A 26,940-nucleotide genomic window follows, 5' to 3' on the forward strand; every position below is an offset into this window, starting at 1 on the left:
GAATTTAACTCACCAAGAATCCCTTCACTGAAGGGGAGCCCTAGTGCCCATGGAAGAGGAGGCTGGGTACTATTTGACATCTAGAGTAGCATCACATGTATATACCTGATACATCTGCCCTCTAGGTTTCCCAAAGACTCCATGGACATTGCTAGGGCACATGTACACTGGAATGACAAATACTTAGTTGTTTAGGGGATTATTGGAAATTGATTCTAATTCTAATTCCAGAATGAAACTGCTTTGTCCTTGTTGTTTTGTGCTGGTACTGGGACTTGGACTTGGGGCACTGTCTGTGGCTCCTTTACTAGCACTCTACCTCTTGAGCCACAGCTCCACTTCTGGCATTTAGTGGTTAATTGGAAGTAAGAGATTCTCAGGCTGCCTTGAATGGCTTCAAACCATAGTCCTCAGGGATCTCAGCCTCCTGAGAAGTTAGGATTACAGGCATGAGCCACCAATGCCTGGCTTCAGAATAAAGCCAGAGTAGAACCAGTTTATTCCTTTAATCTTAACATAAATGTTACTAGTTCTATGAGGACTTCCTGGTTAGTCCCAATTTAAAAGTATCAACAGCCCCCACCCCCATCTCAAACTCCTTTTCCTCCTTCCTAGATTTATTTTTTTGCCCCACAGAATTTGTTATCACCTATTGTACTCTATAATACTTCTTGTTTTTCTTTTAGAAAACAAGCTTCATAAGGCAGATGGTTTAGTTCTGTTATTGCATCTCAAGCAGCTAGAACAATCCCTTGCATGTGATTTACACTCAAAAAAGTATTTGTAAAATAAATAAAAAGGACAAATGACATTTGGGGCTGAGTTTGCTTCAAGCAGAAACGATGGCACTGTGAGTTTGTATCCATGGGGTTGTTTATGCAGTATGCATGGTGGAATGGGCTGCTGAAGACTTAATGCTGCGTATCATTTTTAGGTTAGGGTGTTCTCTTATGGGATATATAAAACATTCTTAACCAACAACCAATTTTTCCCCAACTAGAATAGATGGATCTGGGATCCGAGAGGTAGAAATAACAGCAAAGGCTTACCTTAGACCTACAAGATGTTTGCTTGCTATTCAGTGACATGCTGAACTTTAGTTATATGTCTTAGTTCTCAAAGGAGGAATGCATTTCTTACATAAAAACCATTGAGCTTGCCAAATTATAAGTGGGATCAATATCCAAAATGAAAAAGTTTATTTCTATATATTCATAATGAAGAAATTTCAAAGGAAAATTTTTATTTCAAAATTGCCGAAAAATGAAATGTTTAGATATGAATCTGATTTAAAAGATAGATGTAAGAACCACATGCTCAACTATAAAACACTGATGAGAGGAAATCAAAGAAGATTTAATTAAAAATATAGATCCATCATATTCAGGGATTGACTCAATATAGTTGGTGTTTCTCCTCCATAGTCTTCAAAAGATTAAGTGTTATCACAAATTAACATCCAAGTAGGCTTTTAAAAAATAAAGCAGAAACCTCATGCCTATAATTCTAGCCACTCAGGAGGCTGAAATCTGAGGATTGAGGTTCAAAGCCATCCCAAGCAGGAAAGGCAGTGAGCTCTTATCTTCAATTAATCACCAGAAAATCAAAAGTGACACTATGGCTCAAAGTGGTAGAGTGCTAGCCTTGAGCAAAAGAGCTCAGGGACAACACGTTGGCCCTGAGGTCAAGCCCCACCACTAACAAAAAATAAAAACAAAAAGTCAACAAGCTGATTTTGATATTTATGTGGGAAAAGCAAGCAAAAAGAAATTGTAAAAACAACTTGGAAAAGAAAAATGAGCTTAAAAGACTCACACTACTGATTTTAAGCATTTGAAATGTACAGTAATCAGGACCATGTCCTACTGGCAGAGGGGTGTTCACATAGGTCAATGGAACAAATTTAGAAAATCCAAGCTGGGCACTGATGTCTCATGCCTGTAATACTAGCTACTGAGAAGGCTTAGATCTGAGGATCATGGTTTGAAGCCAGGTTGGGCAGAAAAATCTGTGAGACTCTTATCTCCAATTAACCATCAAAAAGCTGGAAGTGGAGCTGTGGCTCAAGCAGGAGAGCACTAATCTTGTGCAAAAAAGCTCAGGGTGTCCAGGACATGAGTTCAAGCCCCCAAACTGGCATGCAAGTGCACACAGACACATACACACACATACGGTGGGGGGGCATATTTAGAGGTGGGGTGACTATAATGGATGTAGATGGGCTCTGAGATTCCTGGGAAATCAGAGATGAGACAGAAAGAAAATGATTGCCACCGAAGCGGTGGGGTATATAATCCTTGTTTATTATTAGAACTCTGTAAGATTTCCCTTTAGAGTCCCTGAAAGTGAAGACTTGCCAGACAGACCAGAAGGTTTCTATTTTAATTTTTTTCTGTGCTTGGGGTCCTCAGATGGTTATATCCCACATGCAACAGCTGTCAATTCAAACGAAAAAGACCACAGCAGGAAAAACAAAATTCACAGCTAGAGAATTCTAAAACTGTGTGCATGGGACATGTGCTGTCACTCTGAATGCTTTTCAAGGGCTATATGAAAGAGATGCCATTATTATTTCCACTGCACAATGGAGGAAAATGAGACTTGAGGAGAATAAATCTTCAGACCAAGGCTGTAGAAGTGGAAGCAGGTGGGACAGGTCTGGCCTTATTTGCTTTCACTCCATGCTGTATATAACCTTCATTCATTCAACAAATACATTTAATTGCCTGTTACATTCCAGCTTTTTGTCCAGTGATAACGGAATCTTTATTTTAAAAAAAGGACAGCAAAATTGTTTAGACAACATGTCACTGTTTTTTTTTAAATAAACTCCACGAACTTCAGGATACTGTGAGAAGACATTATAACTTATTTGTGTAACTTTATAATAATCATTACCTCTATGAAAAAATAAGACTATATTTCTAGACAAAAGTTCTTGAAAAGATTTTTAAATATTCTCCTTTCATCAAGCATGGTATCAGAAAAGTTGATGTTCCACTTCAATGTAAAAATAACTTCCAATATTTAAATTTGCCTGTAAGCTTCTATATTAAAAATAACTTCCAATATTTAAATTTGCCATGTAAGCCTTTATATTTTCCCAAGTAACCAACAAATCCTATGTAATCATTCCAATATCTTTAAGGAAACACAATGATTTTCATTCAAAGATTGGTACAATAAAAAATTGGTACAATGCACAGAGTAGTACTGGCTGATCTCCTAATATTATATTTTACTTTACTTAACTAGAATGGTCACTTAAAAATTTTGCATAGCATATAATGTATTTCCATGGAACAACTTTTCACTTAACTGTATTCGTATTTATTAATTTAATCTGTTTATTTTGCAATACACCTGCCGAGGAGCCCTGTGCCACTTAGCTACATCACCAGTTTTCACTTCTTTACTTTTTTGTTTGGGGTGGGGATGTTTCTGGGTATCCACTCAGAGGCTTGCTCACTTCTACCATTGAGCTGTATCCGCAACCTCAACAGCTTTAAAAAATCTTAGAAATTATATTGATATGGTATGCTTCCATCTAGCCATGACAGTATCTTCATGGTATTTTCTAAAACTTTAATAAAATAAAGCGAAGAGAAAAAGCCTAAGCAAACACAATGACCTTGTCTTTATACCATTTATGTCAATGGTCTGATACTTAAAGCTGAAGTAAATATTTGAATCTGTTACTTTATAACATATGCTCCTAAACCATTACAAGGCAGGATGTTTGCTTGCAAAATGACTACTTTCGTATAGTCAGTCTTGGTTTTAATATAACAGACTATCATTATGACTCAACTTGAACATTAGTCATTGTGGAATGTCATAGTTGCCAAACAGACAAATATTGATCATAGCAACTTGTAGAAACAGAGAATAAAGATAAAATTAAATTAAAATTAAAAGTAGCAGTGTGAAAATGCTCTTGCAGGATTTTGAAAATATTTCTTTTCTTTTTTTTTTTTTTTTTTTTGGCCTGAACTCTGGGCCTGGGTGCTGTCCCTCAGCTCTTCAGCTCAAGGTGAGTGTTCTACCACTTGAGCCACAGCACCACTTCTGACTTTTTCTGCTTATGTGGTGCTGAGGAATCGAACCCAGGGCCTCATGCATGCAAGGCAAGCATGCTTTTAATTATGTCTGCCTTGTTACTAAAATAAGGTAACCTACAAAACTAAGAATTGCAATAGTAAGATTATTATTCCTATTGTAATTGACAAATACAAAATCAATATTTCCAAACATTTCTAATATGTACTACTGAAAGAACTCTTTACACATTTGAATATATGTTGTCTATAAAACTTTGTAAAACAGGGCTGGGAAGGTGGCTCAGTGGTAGAGCACTTGCCTTGAATGCATGAGGCCCTGGGTTTGATTCCTCAGCACCACATAAGCAAAAAAGAAAAAAGTTGGAAGTGGCGCTGTGGCTCAAGTGGTAGAGCGCTAGCCTTGAGCTGAAGAGCTGAGGGACAGCGCCCAGGCCCAGTGTTCAGGCCCCACAACCGGACCCCCCCCCCAAAAATTTTTTTGTAAAACAGAACATGCATGTTTTTAGTGGTACCGTGTGCATGTGTATGTGTGTGTGTGTGCATGTGTATACATATGTGTGTGTTCTGATCCTGGGCCTTGAACTCAGGGCCTGGGTGCTGTCCCTTAGCTTTTTGCTCAAGGCTGGCACTCTACCACTTGAGCCGTACCTGTCCATTTCCTGCATTTTGGATGTTAATTGGAGGTAAGAGTCCTTATGGACTTTGCTGCCTGAGCTGGCTTTGAACTGCAATACTCAGATCTCAGCCTCCTGAGTAGTTAGGATTACAGGCATGAGCCACCAACGCCCAGTTTATTGGCACCTTTGATCTTATAAGACTTTTAATTTAAACTCGCAAAATTTTTAGTATTATTTTAGTAAAAAAAAAAGTTTTCTCATACTGCTGTGAACTGTTCATGCATGTATCCAGTGAAAATTTTCTTGAAACTTTGACATTTTAAGAAAAACATAAGGAAATTCTGAATTTTTCTAGGCCACATTTACATACATATTTCCATCAGTATTGTTGTTCTTTGTCAATTTTTTTCATTTCATGGTTTTTAATTTGTGATAAATTACTGCAAGTCAAATAAAAATGGTCAACTATTTGGTCAATTTTGATTTAGAATATTGTTGCTCCAAATGATTCAAACCTATTTCTTTTAGCAGAAAAACAAGAAAAAAGAAAGAAAAGAACAAAATTTGAGTAATTACCCATGTCATGTAACTCATGTCAAAGTTTCTAATTAATAGACTCAATTGACTTTACAATACAATTCTCCCTTTCACCGGGTTCCTAGTCATTATTTTCTTGACATTCTATTATGTTAAAAAAAGATTTTGTGGGGCTTGGATGTAGCTCAATAAAAGTGCTTACCTAGCATGTAGAAGGCCCTGGGTTCCATCCTGAGCATAGCAAAGAAAAGCATTCTAGTTTTGAATGTGACATTTGAAAAAATTAGAACAACAATATGTTTTAACCTTTGTAAAGCAATCAAACAAAAGATTAAAGAGAGGAAAGTGAGTTTATGAGAAATAGAACAGAAAAGTTTTATATAGGGCTGGGAATGTGGCTTAGTGGTAGAGTGCTTGCCTAGCATTCAGGAAGTTCAATTCATCAATACCACATAAATAGGAAAAGCCAGAAGTGGCCTGTGACTCAAGTGGTGGAGTGCTAGCCTTGAGCAAATGAAGCCCAGGGACAGTGCCCAGGCCCTGGGTTCAAGCTCCAGGACTGGCAAAAAAAAAACCCAAAACAAAACAAAACAACAACAACAAAAACCAGTTTTATTTATTTACTACATACTTGTTTTCTCAACAGTCTATAAAATGACTTCCTAAAGCTTTACTATGGTATATAAAAATCATGTGTATGTTCTGAATAGTTCTATCCACTCATGAAGTGTTCAATGGAAAGGGCAATTATTCTACTATGGCTTTTTAAAAACTATTCTTTGACTCAATTGTCTGTAGCATTGTTCCCAGTTGTATTTTATTTTGTCAGGCAGAATAAAATATCAATTCTATTGAAAAATCACATGATAATTAAAATGTTAAATTCTTAAATAGTATTACAGATCTCAAACCATCAAAACACTTTTTATCAAGGCCTTTCTTTATCAAGTAAGTTCTTTTCAAATCTCACTGCCCAGCTCCTGCCTAGTGCTAGTGCTTGAATGCCAGGGCCTTGCATATCCTAGCCCAGCATTATACTACTGAGCTACATTCCCAGCATCTTATAGAATATGAATGTGGTTTCAGTGTTTCAAATGAGTTCAAGATACATTTGTATTTAGCTCAGATAATCCTTTATACACGCAACTTTCATTCTGGAATGCTTCATTTGATAAATGAGTGTCATTATAAGCCTTACAGTTCATAAGCATGGACAGATTTTGGTGACCAGAGTATTAACCTTCAAAACATTCCTTTTTTGTTCTTCTCTTTTTGTTCATAAAATTTAATCCCCTTAAGCATAGATGGTTATATATTAGTTAAGATTTTCCAATTTAATATGCAAAAAGCATGCTCTCAAAATACAAACTTAAACAAGTTACCTCTGTCAATAATAATATCCCAGAGCTGCAGGCCCATTTGCTCAGCTCTTTGCTGGAATTCGTGTATCCACCTCAATCTACACTTTTTTAAACATAAGAAAATACAGTGTGAGAATGCATTCCAAATCCAGAAGCAAAGAAGGAAGGGAATCTGTTAAATGTTCTCTGCTGTTGTAGTCTAAAAGCAGGATCCCTTGAAACTGATTAAATCCAGAACCTGACAATCTTCCAGGCCTGTCTAGAGTGTTACTGTGAAGCTCAATTGAATTCAGTTTAACAGTGAGAATCTGCCTACAATGAATGTGTTAGAGGAAAATCAACAATAAGTAAACTTTTTGTGAAAATCAGCCTGCCTTTTTTTCTACCTTTCCTGTTCTTTCTCTTCTTCCTTCCTTATTTCCTCTCACTCTTCTTTCTTTTTCTTTCTCTTTAACATATCAACAGTGTAAAGGACAGTCTCTACACATCAGAAAGAATTAGATAGTTTTCTCAAAGTAAACTTGTTTCAACTTTGTCTGTGCTTTGCTTTATTCTTTTATAGCTAAGCTATGGATCCTTTTGGCCAATATCAGATCCATAGTATTAGAAAGTCAAATGTTAAAATTTGCAATTTAAATAGACAAAAACTTAAACTTGCTGTTGAAGGGCTAACTGTATTACCTAAAATCTCAGTCTGATTCTGAGATTTTAGGTAGATCTGAAATTTTAGATCAGATCTGAATCTCAGAATCTGTTAGCTTATAGGCCAGCTCCTGATTTTCACATCAAATCACTGATGAGACAGACAAAAATGATTTCCAGATTAAACACATTTATTATGATATGGACAAATGATAAGTAAATGGCAAACACTAGATTATATTTGTCCATGTATAAAACTTCCAAGATACATAATCTAACCTGTTCTTTTTCCATCGAATGTTTGTATACGATTGTTTTCTTTCTCATTTCTTACTAATTCCTTCACCTTAAATACATACTGCATTCATCTTTTGCCAAATTGTGTTTGTTTATTTTCATTGCCTTTTTGCATAGCAATTCCTCACTTTTTTGGTGAAAACTTCACAACTCAAATATTCTCATGTAACAATAATTACTTTGATTTAAAAAAGTAAAGGATTAAGCTTCTTCAAGTAATTTCAGTGCTACATTGCAGGTATAAAGTGAAGACATACTTTTTTGATATGCATAAATCTTTCTAAAACTATAGATTGGTTAGATACAAAGATACAAAGATATGACTTGATGTGTATATATGTTCCTATAATTTCATGGTCATCTTATTATTCGTCTAGCTGAGACAATTGTGGCATGGTACCAAAGATGAGAGTTCCAGAAACTTACTTCAGAAATGCAAGAATATTCTTGCTAATTTTATCATTTTTAAAGGTTAGCAAAATAAACATCCTTCAAGAAAATGCTTATTTATTAATAAAAAATTTATTAGTAGTCATTTAACCTTTAAAATGTATATTTAAACATTTTTATTTTTCTTATAGTTCTATTACATAGTTTATATTTCCCTGATAGAACTATATGAAGAATAAAACCTTTAAATAATTCATAATGATGACAACTTTAAACAAATTTAACTATTCAATACTTAATCCTAATGTCTGGAAAGCAAAGTTTTAGGGAAAAAATACAAAATACTCATGCAAACCATAAGCTCATTTTTTTTGGAGGGGGTTGTGTTTTAGAGAACATAGTATCACTGATTTTTATTCCCATGGTTCCAGTTTCTTTAATGTAACCAACATTTCCCTTTTCCTCACATATTAAGACCCAACATCTATTGAAAAGAATTTCAGTTTTATTCTTAAATCCACTATAGACACTAAACTATACTATGTGAGTAAAAAGGTTCTGTTTGCCCAAATTCATTATTGTAGTAATAACTTTAGAAATTATTTTGGTTATATGTCTAACTTGAAAATAATAGCTTTGTTGTCCCCTCTTAAATAACAAATGTAGTAATTGACCATGTAGATCACAGAAGATACAAATGAAACCAGTGAACTCTGACCACGTGTGAGCAAAAATCTGACCATCCATATTCTAACCCAACTTTACACCTCACTAAGATATTAATAAGATACATGTAGATGTTTTATAAACTTCACAGACTGCTTTTTAACCTACACTCTTAAAGGACATTACAGTGCAGTTAATATTCCTTCTAACTCTCCAGATGTGCTTAAACAAACTTACAGAAACACTAAATTTTATCTTTATCAATTAATATCTCAAAGTTTTAATATTACTAACCATTAAAAAACCAGTAGTAGAGACTATAGAGGATGTTTTCTTCTGTACAAGTAGCTTTGAAATGTGTTTAAACTTTCTAGAAAATGGCAGGTGTTTGATGGGAAAGAATAAAAGATATCCTCTATTGTAGACAGTAGCAAACTTTAGATGTCTTACTGACACTTAGCATATTGGGGTCTTTTTCTCCTTTTAGGTGATTAATAAATTCAATCAAAAGTAATGCCTTCTTTTAGCTTTCTTTGCACAAAACTATTTATGAACTCTAAAAAGGAAAAGACTGTAAATTCATAAAAGTAACAAATGTAGCATTAAGAAGGCCTATGGGAAAAACTGTTCACAGAGATTCTATAATCATCCCCAATCTATTTTAATTGTAATCACAAAGCAGGGGCCAGTATTAAGTTGCTTTCTTTAAAAAGAGAGAGAGAGAAAAGACCCAATGCAGCTCAAAGGATACAATGTATTTTGAAACTCTTTTAACACTGTCTAAAGGGATACATTTAATGATACTTCTAGTTCTTGAAGTAACTTTTAGAATCTCAAAAGGTTAGCACATTGTGCTTTAATATTTGCATTTAGATGTGTTATATCATGAAGATGTTTTGACATTGTTACTTTTAGCTGCACATTATTGTTCTTTATAAAGTCTATGAGGTCAAGTTTAGATTACTGACTTTGAGTCTGTAGGATTTTCTTTAAGTTTAATGAAAGTACCTGTGTTGTTTTCAGTGATCCAAGTAAAAATTTAAATAATGTTCTTCACACTTTCCAAGAATATGTAAATATACAGTTATTCTTACAATATAAAATACATTGATCTTGTGAGTACAGCTAAGAAAGGCCACATCTGAATAAACAGATCTTTTAAAGATCATACTTCTGTATTCCAATGGCTTGTCAAAGAACACATGTTCTACATATAACCATACTTAATCCTGTGTCTTTTTCAAGAGAAGTTGGGCTAACTGTACCTATAGTGGGAAAATTCAGGTTTGTTTTTTGTCACATCAGAAAGTACTGTGATTAAAACTTTTGTGTGACCTGGAATGTACCCATCACTTGGGCCTAACACATAAATATATTTAGACAAAAATGAATAAACATCCTGTAAAAGAAATATTTGCATATGATCAAGAGAGTAAAGTGACAGCTATTGTGGAAACAGTCCTTGTGAATTTCCTAACTTGTATGCTCACACACTCACAACCACTTTTGTTTATTTGTCTCTTTTCAAATAGCATTTCAAAACTTAAGCTCAGATATCAATGTTTCCCCTTCTGACACTACATTACCTAAGACTAGGTATCAACTCATTCTATCAAAATACTAACGCCCAGTTTTATGCTAGATCGTAAGTCATTTGTGTAATAAACATCATGAGCTTGGTGGTTGTGAATATTGTTTTAACATTTGAACAATTCTACCCTGTGAAACATGCCCTGTATAAATCAGGCATCTTGACAAAAAAATTTTTTTTTCAACTGCATTCTCCTAGTGGCTAAAAAGAAACGAGGAATTTAGAAGGAAAGTCAGAGATAGAAAGAAAAGATGAAATGATTAATAGGTGTTTGTTTCATAAAGACCCTACAGAGACTTCTAAAGCTTTCATTACTGCTATATTCTCACTGAGGGGGGATGAGTGACACCAGCTTTTCAAAACTTTCAAAGCAGGACCCAGTAGAGTTAGTCAACTTGTTACTGATGCTGAAGAACTCTATTTTTGTGTGCTGTTACTTTTATATCTTGGTGCAAGATTAAGTGTTGATTGTATTCACTAACAACCTTTCCACCCTCCAAATAGGCACCTAAATTATAACAATGAAGATGTTTCACGGTGCAGCTGACTTGCAGGTCATTTACTCCTGAAGAGTTGAACACATTGCTCGTTTCGTGGTCCTTCCCTCCATCCTTCAAGACCTTCGCTTTCCGTGTTGGCTGTTTCAAGTTCTTGGGATCAAGGATGCCTAACCTACTTCGCAACTGAAAATCAATAATCAATAACACATCATCATCCTCATAACTCGTGTTCTCCAAACCACTTCGTAGAAACAGAGAGGAAGCTAACGCTTTATACAGGACTTAAATCGTTGAAAGTCTGGGTGTCCCCCCAAACCGCAGTTCACTTCTCTCCATAGCGATCCCTCCGGTCCCCTCCGCACTTGGGGCTGGGCTGTCTGCTGTACCTGCGCGGAAGATCCTGCTCCTTCCAACGAGACCCTCAGCCGTGGCGAGCTCCGAGGGCCCCGGGGCCGATCGCAGGTTGCTTCCCGAAAGGTGTTTATCGGCCGTGGCACGTACAGTGCTGTTGTAATAATCCCGTCAAACGCGCTCATGAATAATGCATGGATCCCGCTCGCGGGAGTGCGGGCGCCCCCGCGCCCCTCCCCGCACCTGTGCGCACACGCACGCACCCACCGCGCCGCGACCCGACCAAGGAAAGGTGAGATGAACCCCGAGCCCCGCAGCCTCGCGGGTCACAGGGCCGCGCGCTGGGGCCGAAGCCCAGGAGTTGAAGAAAGGAAAAGAGAGAAAGAAAACATGAAATAGAACGCACGCACACACCGCAGCTCTCCTCGCTGCGTGCTCCCCCGCGGCACGGGCGCGGGGCCGGGCGCGCTGCGGGGGGCTCCGCGGGAGGCGCGGCGGGATCCCGCACGTCCCGCCACCTCCCGGGGGTGGGGTGGGGGGTGGAGGGCGGTCCTGCGGGGCACCGAGCGGGAGACGGGGCGCGGGGAGCGCGTCCACACAGCGTCCGGGTCCGCCCTGCTGCCCCGCGCCCGCGGCTTCGCATTAGGAAAGACTTGGGGTGGTGTGGGCTGGGGGGGGGGGTAAGCGGCGGGGGCGCGGAGGCTGCAGGAGCGGGAGGGCGGGGAGGCCCGGGACGAGGAGACCCGGGCGAGGGAGGCCCGGGAGCCCGCGCCGCCGCCGGGAGCCGGGTGCGCGCGCGGCCGCCTCGGCGGAGCGCGCGCGGCGCGTGTCACGTGGTGCGCGTGTCGAAGGTCACGGCGCGCTCACAATGGAGCTCTCGGAGTCTGTGCAGAAAGGCTTCCAGATGCTGGCGGATCCTGGCTGCTTCGACTCCCGCGCCTTCGCGCTTCTCCTCCGGGCGGCTTTCCAGAGTCTGCTGGACGCCCAGGCGGACGGGGCCGTGTTAGGTAAGCACTCGGCTCCGGGGCTGCGCGGGCCTGGGCGGCGGCGGGCGCTCGCGCGGAGCCGCGAGCCCGAGCGAGAGGGGCCAGCCCCGGGAAGAGGAAGTCTCCGGGCTCTGCTCTGCGCTCCGGACGGGGTGCGGGGGCCGCGGCTCTGCCGGGACGCCGCGGGGCCGGATCCGGGGCCGAGGCCGAGCTCCGCTGGGGCGCCGCGGGGCCGGACCCGGGGCCGGGGCCGGGACCCAGGGCCCTGGCGCTGCCCGGACGCCGCCGTGCTGGGGCTGAGAGCTCGGCCCCCACGCCCAGCCGACCCTGAGCATTGTTCTGTCCCCCCCTCGGCACCTGCACGGTGCCAGCCACACGTTTCTGGCCCGATTTCCCTCCCAGCCTCTTTGTTCCTTTGTAAAACCCGTGTCCAAGTCTTTATTTGTGGCCTAAACAACCACGGTTTGCAGCCTGGTCGCAGCCAGCAGCTGTTTTGACACTTGGACTTCATCTGGGGAGCTTCCTGTAATTCAGGCTCTCAAGACTAGGAGAGCTAGGGTTGAAAAGTGTCCGCAGTCACGACTACCTACAAAAGTGTTTACAGTTTTCAATTTAGGAGATGCCTCAAGTTCCTTTGATCGCTCCAGCCTGTATGTTTTACACAGGTGCTTGCCCTAGAACTTTAAAACAGGGTGCATAATGTTTTGTTCCGCCCCAGTTATTAGGAGATCAGTGTCCTAAGCGATCTCTGAGCCGTGATTGTAGAAGGCAATATGGATTGAGGACACATTTTAAGACAGATCGCTTTTAAATAACTTTGTGAAATATAAATACTCCCACAATTCACTTTTTTTGGCCTGTAATGCCATGAACTAGACATTTGTACAAAAAATATGAAAGTGGAAGTTCTTCAAACGAAAATAGTAACCACCACCTGTGTTAATCTAAAAAAAAAGGGGGGCTGGCTGTCAAAACCTGACAATAATGATAGAATATAAAACAGAAACTTTTAAACCCTAATTCTTGCCTTTCTTCCACCTCCCCTGATGTATTAGTGCCCATTGGGGTGAATTACCTGAAAATGGCATGAGTTTGAGAATGAAGGCTATCCTGAAATTTGCACCATGTAAAAATGTGTGTCTTTTGAGAGTTTTATTTTTTTTTTAAATTGATCCCACCTAATGTTTGGTCACTAATGCTTTTTTCTTGAAGGCCTTGTTTTTTTAAAATCAATAAATATTAATGCAAAATAAAAAGGTAATTGAAAACAGATTAACAGAATTACTGATGCATTGTCTTTATTGCTTTGTAGTTAACTGTTGCTCATTTACTTACAATTGAATTCTTTTTTGTTTTCTTGTACCAGGAGCTTTACCCAAATTAAAATGTCCTTTGTAGGAAGAGGATAGTGAAGGATGTATTATCACTAGCAAATTAATTTATTTTAGATCACCCAGATTTGAAACACATTGACCCAGTGGTTTTAAAGTATTGTCATGCGGCGGCTGCAACTTACATATTGGAGGCAGGAAAGCACCGGGCTGACAATTCCACTCTGAGGTATGGGACTTATTAAGCATCCTTTTTATTTCCAAATAGTATCATGATGATTCCAATTTCAGTTTTAACATGGAGACTGAACATTGGCTTTCCACCCTTTCTAGCACTTACCTGGAAGACTGTAAATTTGACAGAGAGAGAATAGAACTGTTTTGCACGGAGTATCAGGTTACTTACTTTAAAACTTTAAATTAACAATTACTACTTTTCTTCAACTCTCTTTGCAAAGATGTGTTCCTCTCTTTTGTACTTCTTACAGAATAATAAGAATTCCCTGGAAATCCTACTGGGGAGGTAAGTACTGTGTAAGGTGTCAAGCTGAGGTCCTTTACACTTGCAGGTATGCCTGGTGAGTGTTTGTGTGAAACACTACTGGGCAGAAAGTCCTGAGATCCTGACTCAATGGGGGAGGGCTAAAGGCCAAGTGAAACAATTGCACTTAAGCCATTGTTTTTAAACAGAAGTGTATTGAGATAGTTTTAGATTGCTTTAACTCTTCCAGACAAGAAAGTGAAGTTTAATAATATCCTCAGAATGCATTAAAACAAGGATAGGGGGTGAAAGAGAGACACTATTTTTAGTAAAGATAAATACTGTAGTTTCTTCTGCAGATATTAAGTGCAAAATTATTGTATCTTTCAGTATAGGCAGATCTCTCCCTCATGTAACTGATGTTTCTTGGCGCTTGGAATATCAGATAAAGGTAAAGTTTCCCAAACATCTCAGTAAGGTTTTAGAGAACTTTTTAATAATAGTTAAGAGATTGATATGCATGTGTGTTGTTTTAGACCAATCAACTTCATAAGATGTACAGACCAGCATATTTGGTGACCTTAAATATAGAGGTATGTATAAGATGACTTATGCTTCTGAAGTGTATAATGAAATCTTAAATATCCTTGATTTAAATAAATAGCCTTCTTTTTCTCCCCTAGAACCCTGACTCCGGGTCCTACCCAGATATTAGTTTTAGTTGCAACATGGAACAATTGCAGGTACAGTATTAGGATCTCTGAATATGCCTATCTTTTTTTCATTTGTGTTAAGAATTATGCTATGGAAAGTTTAAAAGAAACTAATGAAGGTTAAGGAGTTAAAGGGAAAAGCAATATTTTCACACAGACTTCATTTTTGCCCTGAAGATGTTACTGTTACTAGTGGTCTGTATTTTTTTTTGTTCCTTCTACTTAAAATGCACTTCTAAAGTCTAGTGTTTATTGTAAATTCATCCAATTCACAATCAGCTTGATCCAGTAAGAGAAAAGCAAGGATATGAAAACATCTTTGCTTTCACAAATTGGATTCAATTTTGAACATGTATATTTACAACAGTTCAAAATGACTTTTTTTTTTAAGGGGGGAGTAAATTTTAAGGTTTTAACTGTGACTGGGGAAATTGAAAACTACTTTGATGGACATGGCAACAAACTTTAAAAATGGTAATTTCTTCATCAAATGAAGCAACTATTAATATAGCTTTGAACTTTTAGAGAATGTGCATACAGCATAACTCATTCAGTAGATGACTTAGGATGTTTAATTTAGACACTACTTGCCTAAAAGAGAGGATTCAGTTAGAAATCACGTTTCATTCTGTGGGCATCGTGGTTTGTCAAAGCTTCAAATTCTAGAGAATCTTACATTTGCTGAGCAAAGTGTCCTCCCAACTAAATTTTCTTGCAACTTCTCAAACTTCGTTACCCATGTTATCCTAACATCAGGCATGATGCACATTTGTAGGACTTGGTGGGGAGACTCAAAGATGCTTCGAAAAGCCTGGAAAGAGCAACTCAGTTATGAGTTGGGATAGCTAAGCCTTGGCTGAGGCTGGAAGAAAACCAGAACTGCCCTGCCTTCTGCCGAGCCGTCGTGTGTGCGACCTGGAAGTTCTCATTTTTTTTTTCTTCTGTGTGTGTGTGTGTTGGGGGGGGGGGGAATCTTCCATTCCTGCCACTGTTTGAACACTTGGGTATTTTTTTTTTTTAATGTCCGTGAAAAGGTTATAGGGAAATTCTGCCGGAGTATTGGAATCCCCTTTCGTATTAACTGTTTCTCCTCTTTTGATCTTTGTCAAGTCCCACAAAATAAAAGTGTTGCACCCCGAGTGAGTACGGTGGCGGTGTTTGGTTTGGAGTCTGTGTATTGATTATTACTTACGAGTGCGGAGGCAGCAAGAATGAGCGTTAACTTTTAACGCCCGCCTTTTCTCTGGACTAGAGCGAGTGGGGGGAAGGGCGCGATCCCCCGGGGCTTCGGGGACCCGGGCCTCGGGGACCCCGGGCTCAGCCGCGAAGCGGTGGCCGCTACCTGCGCCGCGGGGCTCGTGCGCCCGAACCCCGCCGCCGGCCGGGCTCGGAGCAGCGGCTTGCCCGCGCGCGCCCCGCCTCGGCCGCGGGAAGGCTGGGACGGGCGCTGTTGTTTCCACGAGTCCAAGGAGTCGGCCGCAGGTTCGGCGCCAGAGTCTGGGCCGCAGCCCGTGGGGCCGCGCGGGGCGTGGAGGCCGGGCGCCCCCGTCGGCCCGTGGATGTGCGCGCCGCGGGAAGAGGCGGGCGGGCTGGAGAAAGAAATAACGGCGGTCGGGGGGGGGGGGGAGGGAGGTCTGCGCGCCGTGCGGGGTCGGAGCGATACCCGCGCCGGGAGCAGGGTGGCGCGTGTGGCCCTGTGGAGAAATGTCTCCGCGGCCGCGCCAACGCCGCCGCCGCCGCCGCCGCGGCGCAGAGCTGGGGGGCGCGGGGGGGGGGGGGCGCACGGCGCGGAGGGGAGGGGGCGGCCACGGGCCCGACTACACCGACACTAATTCCCAGGCCGCCCTTAAGGAATGAGGGGGAGCACGTGACCCGGCGGGGGGGGGGTGGCGGGGGGGGGAGGGGGCGGGCGGACTCCGAGCCATTTTGGAGCCGGTGTCAGTTTCCACTCTGCCTTCAGCGGTGCATTTTTTTTTCCACCCTCCCCTCCCCCTCCTCGTCCTCCCTCCCCGCCCCCCGCCTCTCCGCCCGCCCGCACAGAAGGCGCCCCCGTCCTCTCCCCCCCCCCGGCAACTATGAAATAATAATCGTAGTATTAAAGGCAGAGATCGTGGCGAGACAATGGGGATGTGGGCGAGGGAGCCCCGATCCGGATTAGAAACACCTCCCCGGCCCGCAGAATAATACCGCTCGCGCCCCCTCCGCGCGCGCCCGCCCCCGAGCGCGGAGCGGGCGGCGGCGGCCGAGGAGGAGGAGGAGGAGGAGGAGGAGGCCCCGGAGGAGGAGGAGGCGTTGGAGGCCGAGGCGGAGGCGGAGGAGGAGGCCGAGGCGGCGGCGGCGGCGGCAGAGGAGGAGGAGGCCGCGGAGGAGGAGGAGGAGGAGAAGGAGGAGGCCGGGCTCGGAGGCGGCATGAGCCGAGCGCGGCGGCCGCGGCTCCTCTCGGCTGCGCTCGTTGCCCATTGACAGCGGCGTCTGCAGCTCGCTTCAAGATGGCCGCTTGGCTCACATTCATTTTCTGCTGAACGACTTTTAACTTTCATTGTCTTTTCCGCCCGCTTCGATCGCCTCGCGCCGGCTGCTTTTTCCGGGTACGTAGGAGGCTAGGCGTCTCCGGGACGGGGCTGGGGGGCGGCGGGGGGCCGCGTGGGGGTCCGGGGCGGCCGCGGGAGGACGGGGAGCGCCCCCCCCCTTACCGCCCGGTCCGCGCCGGCCGGAGGCGCTGACAGCGTGGGCGCCGAGCCCGCCGCCCGCCGCGGGCCCCGCGCCGCCCCGCGCCCGCGAGCGCGCGCCCCCGCCCGCCGCCTCCCGCCTCCCGCGGCGCCGGGACCGACCCGCAGCCCGCGCCGCGCCGCCGCCGCCAGCCGGGCTCGGCGCCGCTCCAGCCGCCGCCGCCGCCCGCCCGCTCCCCCGGCCGCGCCGCGCCGCCTCGCGCGCGGCCCCACGTTTTAGTTCCTTTCTCCCCCGAGCGCCCCTCCGCACCCTCGCGACGCACATGGTCCGCGGGGAGGACGATCGCGGCTCCGGGCTCCGCAGCCCTCCCGGCCGCGGCGCCCTTTGTTGAGAGGTAGATTTGGATGAGACCGGGACGGGCTCCCGAAATCGGGAGCTGCTTGGGTCAAGTGGCTAACCCCCTCTCCGGAAGAAAGGGCTCTGGAGGGGTTTGAACGTCCAGGGAACGCCCCCATTTTATAGGGACGGGATATGTGGGGGCCAGCGATCCCGCCAAGGTGGGTGTTAGACCGGAGGGCACCCCGACAAAAATGTTATTAACTTAAGTTGGAGGGACACTTGTATGAAATTGGATGGCTTGTAAGATGGCGGTTCCCAGTTGTTTCCAAGGTCTTGTGCATTTCTGTAGGAAATGGTCAAGTTTTCAAGGGGCTTTTTGGTGGGAGTCTTGGACAGGGGGGGATCCAAACGTGTTTTGGACCTGCTCACTGGGAAGTGGACGTTTCACATTTGGAGCTTTAAAAAAAAATATGTCCATATGTGTATGTAGTGAAGATGGTGACTATATACGGTAGTCTTGATGGAGATTTCCTTTCTCTTTCCTTCTTTTTCCCTTTTTTCTTTTGCCCTCGCAAAGACTACACAACTTTTCGACCTACTACGGGACACACTCAAACTCATGATCTCAGCCCACCAGGTTTTATAGGTTTTGCTACATGTCAGTCTAGGTCATGTGGTAAAAGGATGCTCTGGGAAAGGAGCCCTAAAAAGTTGATTGCTTATGTTTACCCAGTCATTTGGGCTTGACAGCGATGGAGCATGATCTTTTCCCCAGAGATTTACAGTTAATAATTGGAAATAAACAAGTAGAGAGACTTTGATCATTCCCAGTTGCAATAAAAGGATTTAGTGGGCTTAGTGGTCACGGTTCAATATCTGAAAGAGAGTCGTGCATTAACCCCTTCCCTTAAAGTAGGCAAAAATTCTGAGCTTATCTATCCAAAGGCAAGTGTTAAGTTAGTGGCATGCAAAATGTTAGGAGTAGCTTAACCTGTCTATAATGGGAATCTTAACCTTCTCCCTTCCACTCCCCAAATTCTGGAAACAGTCTAAAAAGTTATACTGGACTTGATACTTAAGGATGTAAATTGTTGACAGTACTGTTAGGAGCTTTCCTAGTAAGATTGAGGTTTTAAGTTGATCCGCCAGAGGTTATAAGTAGAATTTCTCAGAGGTTGATTTTATGAGTAAAATCATATAAAAGTTTTATACTTGAATTCGTTTCCATACATCTCCCCCAACGTGAAGTCAAGGGATGCTTGCAATAACCTACTGGTGCAAATTATACCCCTAGTAATAATATCTTTAAAGCTATATGAAAGACACTGTGTGCCTGTGTATCAGATAAGTTTTTGTAAGAAAATTAAGCATTTAACTGTATTTGGCAAATTTATTAATACCCCACCACTAAGTTCTGGGATGGATGTCAAATACCCAGACAGACCAAAAAAAAAAAAATTCTCTCCATAGTCAACTCCAAATTTACCCATACTTATGTTGAGCTCTGATCCCCAACTGGGGTTATAGAGTTCATTTGCATTTCTTAGATTGCTGTAGTCTTACTGATTGTTAACATAAGAACTTGCTTCTGTTTTCCTTCATTTTGACATCTCGGGTGTTAGGCCTCCAACTAAAAACTGACAGTCCCAACTGAGTAAGCTTTAATGGCAAGTTTTAACAATAGAGTATTTTCAGTTGTAGGGTGCATTTTTACTGGCTTATGAGTAGTTGTGTGTTAGAACCTAGATGGTTTTTATTTCTAAAGTGCAAGAGATTATGTTAAATTAATCAAGCATGTCAAGCATTTTGGAAATCTTCATTAAGGTTGTCAGTACTTCCCAATAGGATACAAAAAGTTTTAAAATTAAGTAACAAAGTGATACTTATTAGTATTGTGAATGATGTAGGATTGTGACTGATTCTTCCCAGGGACTTGTGTGAATTAAGACTTAAGATGAATTTGAAAGGGTTTTGGTCAAGTACATGTGACTTAAATGTTCAAAGTCTCCTGGTAGATAACCGTCCATTGAAGCTTGTTTCCTGAGTTAGTATTTGTATTTGTGTATCGATAGAGAAGAAATAAAGGCAAGCTGCTTTTGTTGGAGCCCTTTGGTGAACTTCAGGATCCAGAGGTGTTAGTGTGGTATGCTTCCACAGGCAAGCAGTATCAACTTGCTCTCTTTCTAGGAAACTCCCTGTGGCTTCACAGGGAGAATTTTCTTTAACCATGGAGAAGGCTAGTCTTTAGTCACCAATAGCAACAATTAGATTTATATGACACTTCTTAAGACACTGCTCCATCTCCAACTTCTTTGCTCCCTCACTAGGTTTATGTTAATGTAGGTTGACTATATAGCTCTCAACAAGTAATCCAAGACAACAGGACTTACACAAGAACTTTTCTGCTTGAGGTTGCTGCTTACCACTGTGGTCACATTAGTTAGAGAGGTTTGGTTTTAGTTTTGGCCACTGTTTTAGTACTGACTTCTTAATTTTCATCTGTTGAGGTAGGTTGGTTGGCATTTCTCTCTTCGCCATTATATTCCCTAAGAATAAAAACCTGAGCTGCATCTTCATAAGTTCCTAGATTTCCATTCAAGGCACCTTTGAAGATATACTTCAGGCAGGTGTAGAAGCTCCGTCTTGTTTCCAACAACACTAGACACAAGTAACTGACTTCCATGATGGTCCTTCTGGTGTGTTGTTGCTGACAGTTCCCCACCTTGACTTTCTAGAACCTATACTATCTTGGGAGTATCATTTCCTCCTATGGCAAATGACATTTGTTTTTTTCTCTTACCCTTACTCTGTGTTGAGGAGGTGTTGATTTAGCCTTGGGAGTGAGCAGGTCACATGGCTCTTTCCATATTGTCACTGTCCTACCGATTAGTTTTTCTTGCCTCCAGCATAGTTCAAATACACACACACACACACACGCGCACACACACACACACACACACACACACACACACACACACACACACACCTACCTCCTGGTAGAACAGATTTCAGCTTTCAGCCCTTCCAAAAGCTGTGCATGGCTCATCTCATCTACAGGAGGACTTACTATTCGGGTCAATAAATATCTGTGCAACTTGAGCTAAGTGCACAGTTGGCAATCCTCAAAAAGATCACTTGGTGACAATTTTGACCTAGCGATGGCTAACGACGTGACAGCAGCTCTCCGCGCGCAGTCGACGCGGAAGGAGGTCAGCGGGAGTGTCCGAGCTGGCCGGGAGTGCGCCGTGCATTTCCTTTGGCACTTGGCTGCCTGGGGCTCCGGGGTCCCCCTCCCCCGGAGCTGCCTGCCGGGTCCCCGGCCGGCGGCCCGGCGGGGCTGCCCCTCCCCCGCGCCGCGCGCCCGCACCCACCCCGCCCCCGCGCCGGCCCCGCCCCCGCGCCGCCCCTCCCCCGCGCCCGCCGACGCCGCCGCGGCCCCTCCGCCGCCCCGCACGCCAGCGGAGGCTCGGGGCTCGGGCCGGCTCCGCGCGGAGTTGCAGCCGTGGCCGGATGCCAAGTGTAAGTGTAAGTTGCTATGGAAACCTCGGCCGAGGCCAGTTCCGAATCCCGGGCGAGACGCCGCGCGGGGCGCCGCCGGACCCGCCCCTCGCATCCCGGCCCCCGGCGCGTCCCTGGGCCCAGGCCCCAGCCCGCCCGGGGCCGGCGCGAGGTGCTGCTCCCGGGGCCCGGCACCCAGCCCCGGAAATGCCGGGGATGCAGCCACGGCAGAATGTGTTTTCCCTTTGTGTGGCGTGAAACCCGTCAGGTTCTGGCTGCCTGGCCGTCTAAGAGCCGGAATCCCGGAATTCCCTCCTGAAGAGGAGCCGGGAGGAAGTTCACCATAAGTTGGGAGACCTGGAACTGGCCCTGGTGGTGGGGAATGTCCGCCGGGACGGGCTGGTGGCTGCGGCCGCCCCGGGCCGCGGCGCGGAGGACAAATGGAAGAAAGAGACCCGCAGCCGCCGAGCTCCCAGCCCCCACCCCAGACCTTTTCATCTCCCTCCGGGATGGCCTGGGAGGCCAGAAGTAAATTTAATTGGATCTTTTTTCACCATTTCAGTAGAGCTCATTCAGATCCGATTCGTAAATTCCATCTGTAGGAAATGTTAGGGTAGTCCAGCTGTGCTGTGTTAAACGCGTCGTTGTTTTGAGAATGCACAATTATTTGAAGCTGGGGACAATCTTGAGTTCTTTTTCTTTGAATTATAACCACTATTTCTGTGTCTTGCAGGATCTTTTATCAAGCAGAAATGCATCGAACAACCAGAATCAAGATCACTGAGCTAAATCCCCACCTAATGTGTGTGCTTTGTGGAGGGTACTTCATTGACGCCACCACCATCATTGAATGTCTACATTCCTGTAAGTCCAGAGCCTTAGCCCTCTCGGGTCATTTATATTTCAGTCTTCTGTTAGCAATTCACACATTGCTTGAGAACATTGGTACGAAGTGCTGGGAGTCTTTATCTTCTCTTGTGTTTAGTGACTTTTTGTTACTACTTACTGCAAGTAACAACGTATCAGTGTTCTTGAGATAGTCAATAGTTTGGTTTATTTACTTGAAGATAGATAGCATTTGCCATTCACCATCTTCATTGTTCTGATCCTCAGGACATCAATTTTAATGCTCGTTTCTAATTTCAAAACTTTTACATGTTCTTACTTCTAGTCTGTAAAACATGTATTGTACGTTACCTGGAGACCAGCAAGTATTGTCCTATCTGTGATGTCCAAGTTCACAAAACCAGACCACTACTGAATATAAGGTAGGAAAACTGGTGGATTCCTCGTTTGTGTTTACTGGAATTGTGTAATTTACAAACAGGAAAAGGAGTTCATTCTCAAATTCCCACCTGATATATGTGCTTTGTGGGTGGGGGGTAGCCCTTAAAAAATTTTTTTTGCCATTTTAATGGTGGTCACATTAAACAAAGATCACTATTATTGCAGTGATTAAGATTTTTTTCTGTTGCCTTAAGCTGACAGACAAAAATACATTTTAAAGTGTTTACATATTTTTCTGTATTCATATTAGCAAGTATACTAACTTGACAAGCCTGCTTGACTCAGCAGATAAGATTGGTAGATATAAAATATGTGTCTGCTCATTTAAAATAATACGAGAGAACTTTTTTCCTCACTTATCTGTGCAGTTATAGACAGCATCACAGTCAAGTAAGATAGCACAAAAAGACAAATGTATAAAATCAGAGCATTTTTAGTTTTTGCCCTATTAAAAATTTACTTACATCCTTTTTGCAGGTCAGATAAAACACTTCAAGATATTGTATACAAATTAGTTCCAGGACTTTTCAAAAGTGAGTAACTTGCTTACATGAATTTGAAAACAGTATTCATTGGTTTAACCTGCTGTACCTTAATGTTTAACTCTTTTTCCCTCCTTCAGATGAAATGAAGAGAAGAAGGGATTTTTATGCAGCTCATCCGTCAGCTGATGGTAAACTTGGGATGTTGGGTAACAAATAATTCAGGAGAACCTAACCTAATTAAAATGTAATTGTGCTCTTATTAATATTGGTGGTGATAGACTGCTTGCCTATCAGGCCTAATTCTCTGGATTTGATTAGCAGCACCATTAACAATATATGTATATTGGAATTAAAGTATCCTTTATGTCCTCCTATAAAAACATTTTAACTACATGTGTAATTTTTTAGAAAATTGAATTTAGAATGTCTTTATAGCTGCCAATGGCTCCAATGAAGATAGAGGAGAAGTTGCAGATGAAGATAAGAGAATTATAACTGATGATGAGATAATAAGCTTATCCATTGAATTCTTTGACCAGAACAGGTAAATTGTCTAGACATAATCTATGGTATGCTGGCATATTTATGCGATACATTATTTCACTAATCAATTTTCTTTCATAGATTCGATCGGAAAGTAAACAAAGAGAAATCTAAGGAGGAGGTATGTTCCTTGTTACAAAAACATAAGTAAATTCTCGATTTTATGGGGGGGGGGTGATGTTTTCTGAGGTCAGAAGATTCTATTCAGTAGAAAAAAAAATGGCCTTGTTTGATGCCTAAAAGGATCTGTAAACACTATTCAATAATTACAATTTGTTTTATGTAGTTATTTTCAGAAACTATATTACATAGATCATGCTACATGCTTTAATAGAGTATTACATTAGAATTTGTTGATTTCATATTTGTAATACTAAGCTCAAGGTTTAATTAGTTGAGAGTATAGTTGTGTCTGGTTTTGGTATTAGTATTTTTATCGCATATAAGAAATCGAGTTGAATTTTTTTGTCTGAAAGGTAAGAATTGAAAATCATTTTTGTAAATGTGCTCATAGGTGAATGATAAAAGATATTTAAGATGCCCAGCCGCAATGACTGTGATGCACTTAAGAAAATTCCTCAGAAGTAAAATGGATATACCCAATACTTTCCAGGTACCTCCTTTATAGTCTTCATGCATTTTCTGTTGATTTTTAATGATTTAATTTTTACTTTTAGGGTTCTGAACCCCAAAACAGCAATAGAAAAACATTTATATTTAGTCTTTAAATCATCTTAGCATATTTTGGGTAGTGTTTTATGCTATGAAAATAAATCCTTTAATATCTAGAAATATTTTTCTCTCACTTAAAATTTTTAAAGGAGACTTTTTTCCCCCAAATATTTGGAGAAAAAGTCTTTAAAGCATTCGGGGATTATATTCAGATGATGAAAACGTAGATTTGCCTTTTCTTTTTGTCACAATGATGCCAATAGATTGATGTCATGTATGAAGAGGAACCTTTAAAGGATTACTATACACTAATGGACATTGCCTACATTTATACCTGGAGAAGGGTAAGAAGCATATTGGGTTTTAGATGATTATGGCCAAGTGCATGCAAAGAGTTAAGAATGACTTTTTTTTTTCTTTTTAACTTTGTAGAATGGTCCACTTCCTTTGAAATACAGAGTTCGACCTACTTGTAAAAGGATGAAGATGAGTCACCAGAGAGATGGACTGACAAATGCTGGGGAACTGGAAAGTGACTCTGGGAGTGACAAGGCCAACAGCCCAGCAGGAGGTATTCCCTCCACCTCTTCCTGTTTGCCTAGCCCCAGTACTCCAGTACAGTCTCCTCATCCTCAGTTTCCTCACATCTCCAGCACTATGAATGGAACCAGCAACAGCCCCAGTGGTAACCACCAATCTTCCTTTGCCAATAGACCTCGAAAATCGTCAGTAAATGGGTCATCAGCAACTTCATCTGGCTGATTCCTGAGACTGAGGGAAATAATTTTAAAACCCCCATTTATATAGATATCTTCATGCCATTACAGCTTTATAGATGCTAATACATGTGACTATCGTCCAATTTGCTTTCTTTTGTAGTGACATTGAGTTTGGCTATAAAAGATGAACTAGATGTGATACTCACGTGGACGTTAATGGAAAAGAAAGATTGTTTCTGTAAAGAATTGAATTCTGGGAAGGCAGGCAAGATCTTCCTGTGTGTCAGGAAAGAAGTAAAGTGGTTTCAGTAACCATTGTTTGGATTTGGAAATACTCTGCAGTGGATTGAAGCATTTGGGCCATAGTTTGTTAATGTCAGTTAATACCTACATTACATTTTCCTTGATTGTTGTTTGTTATTATGCTGTTTTGTGAACCTGTAGAAAACAAGTGCTTTTTATCTTGAAATTCAACAAACAGAAAGAATAAGCATAGAATAATGCATTCTATGTAGCCATGTCACTGTGAATAACAATTTCTTGCATATTTAGCCATTTTAATTCCTGTTTGATTTTTACTTCTCTGTTGCTACGCAAAACCGATCAAAGGAAAGTAAACTTGTTTTACAATCTGTATGCCTAAAAGCGGGTACAACCGTTTATTTTACTGACTTGTTTAAATGATTCGCTTTTGTAAGAATCAGATGGCATTATGCTTGTTGTACAATGCCATATTGGTATATGACATAACAGGAAACAGTATTGTATGATATATTTATAAATACTATAAAGAAAATATTGTGTTTCATGCATTCAGAAACTGGTTGTTTAAATTCTCCCAACTGGTTCGACCTTTGCAGACACCTGTCCATGTACACTATGATGAGCCTTACCAGCATAGACTAAATGTAATGTGGAAGTCTAATTCTAAATTCTGTTCCATTGGAAGCAATTGCCAGGTCATCATAAGTCTGACTTTCCTCCAGTAATGTTTACTTTTCAAATTAATTTTCAGTAAAGAAAATTTTAGCTAAGGCTTATAGAGTGTCTTAATTTTCCATTGGTTATGATGGGATGAATGTGTTTTTTAAATGCATTTTAGCACTGTAATTCTAAAATTTTTAAATAAACCATTTTAATTCCTGGAAGAAGGCATTTTATCTAAAATTATTTTAATATGTGATCTAGTAATTTCCAATTAGGGGTTGTTTTAACAGTTAATGAATTTGCCTGCTCTTTTGTCTGGAAGTTAGAAGCAATTTATCATAGCTTCTACAGGTATTTTTAAATCAAGTAAACATGTCAAAATTTAAAAAAAAATCCCATCAGTTTCAGTTTGTGTTTTGCTTTGGTCGGACTTGGTGTTTGTTCATCCCTCATCAGATATTTGTGAGGATGTTTATTCTATATGATTATTGTTTCATGTTTGTATGGGAAATTGTAGCTAAACATTTCATTGTCCCCCAGTATGCAAAAGAAGCACAATTCTATTGCTTTGTCTTGCTTATAGTCATTAAATCATTACTTTTACATATATTGCTGTTACTTCTGCTTTCCTTGAAGACTCAGTAAATGATGTTTTATGAAGCCACAAAATACATATATTTTTATTTTGACCTAAATTTGTACAGCCCCATTGTATGTGTTGTTTCTAATTATAGATGTAAAATGAAATTTCATTTGTAATTGGGAAAAAATCCAATAAAATATTCATTTAGAAAATAGCTAAGATCTTTAATAAAAATTTGATATGAAAAGCACAATGTGCGGAAGTTTTGGAAACTATAATGTGCGGAAGTTTTGGAAACTATTGGATTATAACAGGTGAAAGCTGAAGGGAACATATTACTGTCTTACAGATGTTCCTAAAACATACATGGTTTGCTGTGTATTGAAAGCCCAGTGAAAGATGTATCTGTTTATTTACAATCTTTGAAGTAAAAGTTACCAATGTTTGCTAATTTTGGTGAATTTAACTCATTTTCTAGGTTGAAGTTTAATGAAGGACACAAGACAGCTCAACTTTTTACAATAGACTTATTTTTAAATTACTTATTAAAACATCAGATTTATAGCTTCTGTGGCCCCCTTTTCACCACACTTGAAAACATTTCCATTTATTGTATTTGGGACAGGATTTATTTTTACCCCTGGTCAATTTGAAAAGTGCTTAAGTTTAAAAGATATTTCAGCTAAATTGTAT

General features: G+C 41.7%; 1 protein-coding gene across 4 annotated transcripts; it reads left to right on the forward strand.

Annotated features, from left to right (window-relative positions):
* The first annotated feature begins 11,838 nt into the window (after nt 1-11,838).
* Bmi1 (BMI1 proto-oncogene, polycomb ring finger) lies at nt 11,839-26,333 on the forward strand. Of its 4 annotated transcripts, XM_069990501.1 has the most exons (14): nt 11,839-12,020; nt 13,448-13,559; nt 13,664-13,727; nt 13,819-13,853; nt 14,495-14,554; nt 21,765-21,895; nt 22,203-22,299; nt 22,796-22,851; nt 22,941-22,991; nt 23,239-23,347; nt 23,428-23,467; nt 23,861-23,959; nt 24,282-24,362; nt 24,451-26,333. In XM_069990501.1, the coding sequence occupies exons 1-14, from the start codon at nt 11,882-11,884 to the stop codon at nt 24,778-24,780; spliced, it is 1,404 nt and encodes a 467-aa protein (XP_069846602.1). In that variant the 5' UTR covers nt 11,839-11,881; the 3' UTR covers nt 24,781-26,333. The 4 variants fall into 4 exon arrangements, with proteins under 4 accessions (XP_069846602.1, XP_069846600.1, XP_069846601.1 ...); XM_069990499.1 differs by lacking the exons at nt 11,839-12,020; nt 13,448-13,559; nt 13,664-13,727; nt 13,819-13,853; nt 14,495-14,554 and adding an exon at nt 16,875-17,112; XM_069990500.1 differs by lacking the exons at nt 11,839-12,020; nt 13,448-13,559; nt 13,664-13,727; nt 13,819-13,853; nt 14,495-14,554 and adding an exon at nt 17,569-17,588.
* The last annotated feature ends 607 nt before the right edge of the window (nt 26,334-26,940 follow it).

The sequence above is a fragment of the Dipodomys merriami genome, unplaced genomic scaffold (assembly GCF_024711535.1).
Source record: "Dipodomys merriami isolate MVZ:Mamm:240054 unplaced genomic scaffold, mDipMer1.0.p SCAF_4, whole genome shotgun sequence".
Classification (NCBI taxonomy): domain Eukaryota; kingdom Metazoa; phylum Chordata; class Mammalia; order Rodentia; family Heteromyidae; genus Dipodomys; species Dipodomys merriami.

Excerpts from the sequence above, each read along its gene's own strand:
- Bmi1 (XM_069990501.1), top strand. The coding sequence starts at position 11,882 with ATGGAGCTCTCGGAGTCTGTGCAGAAAGGCTTCCAGATGCTGGCGGAT. Across the intron at positions 12,021-13,447 it reads GGCGGACGGGGCCGTGTTAG|ATCACCCAGATTTGAAACAC; the intron begins GTAAGCACTCGG and ends AATTTATTTTAG. Across the intron at positions 23,348-23,427 it reads GAATTCTTTGACCAGAACAG|ATTCGATCGGAAAGTAAACA; the intron begins GTAAATTGTCTA and ends TTTCTTTCATAG.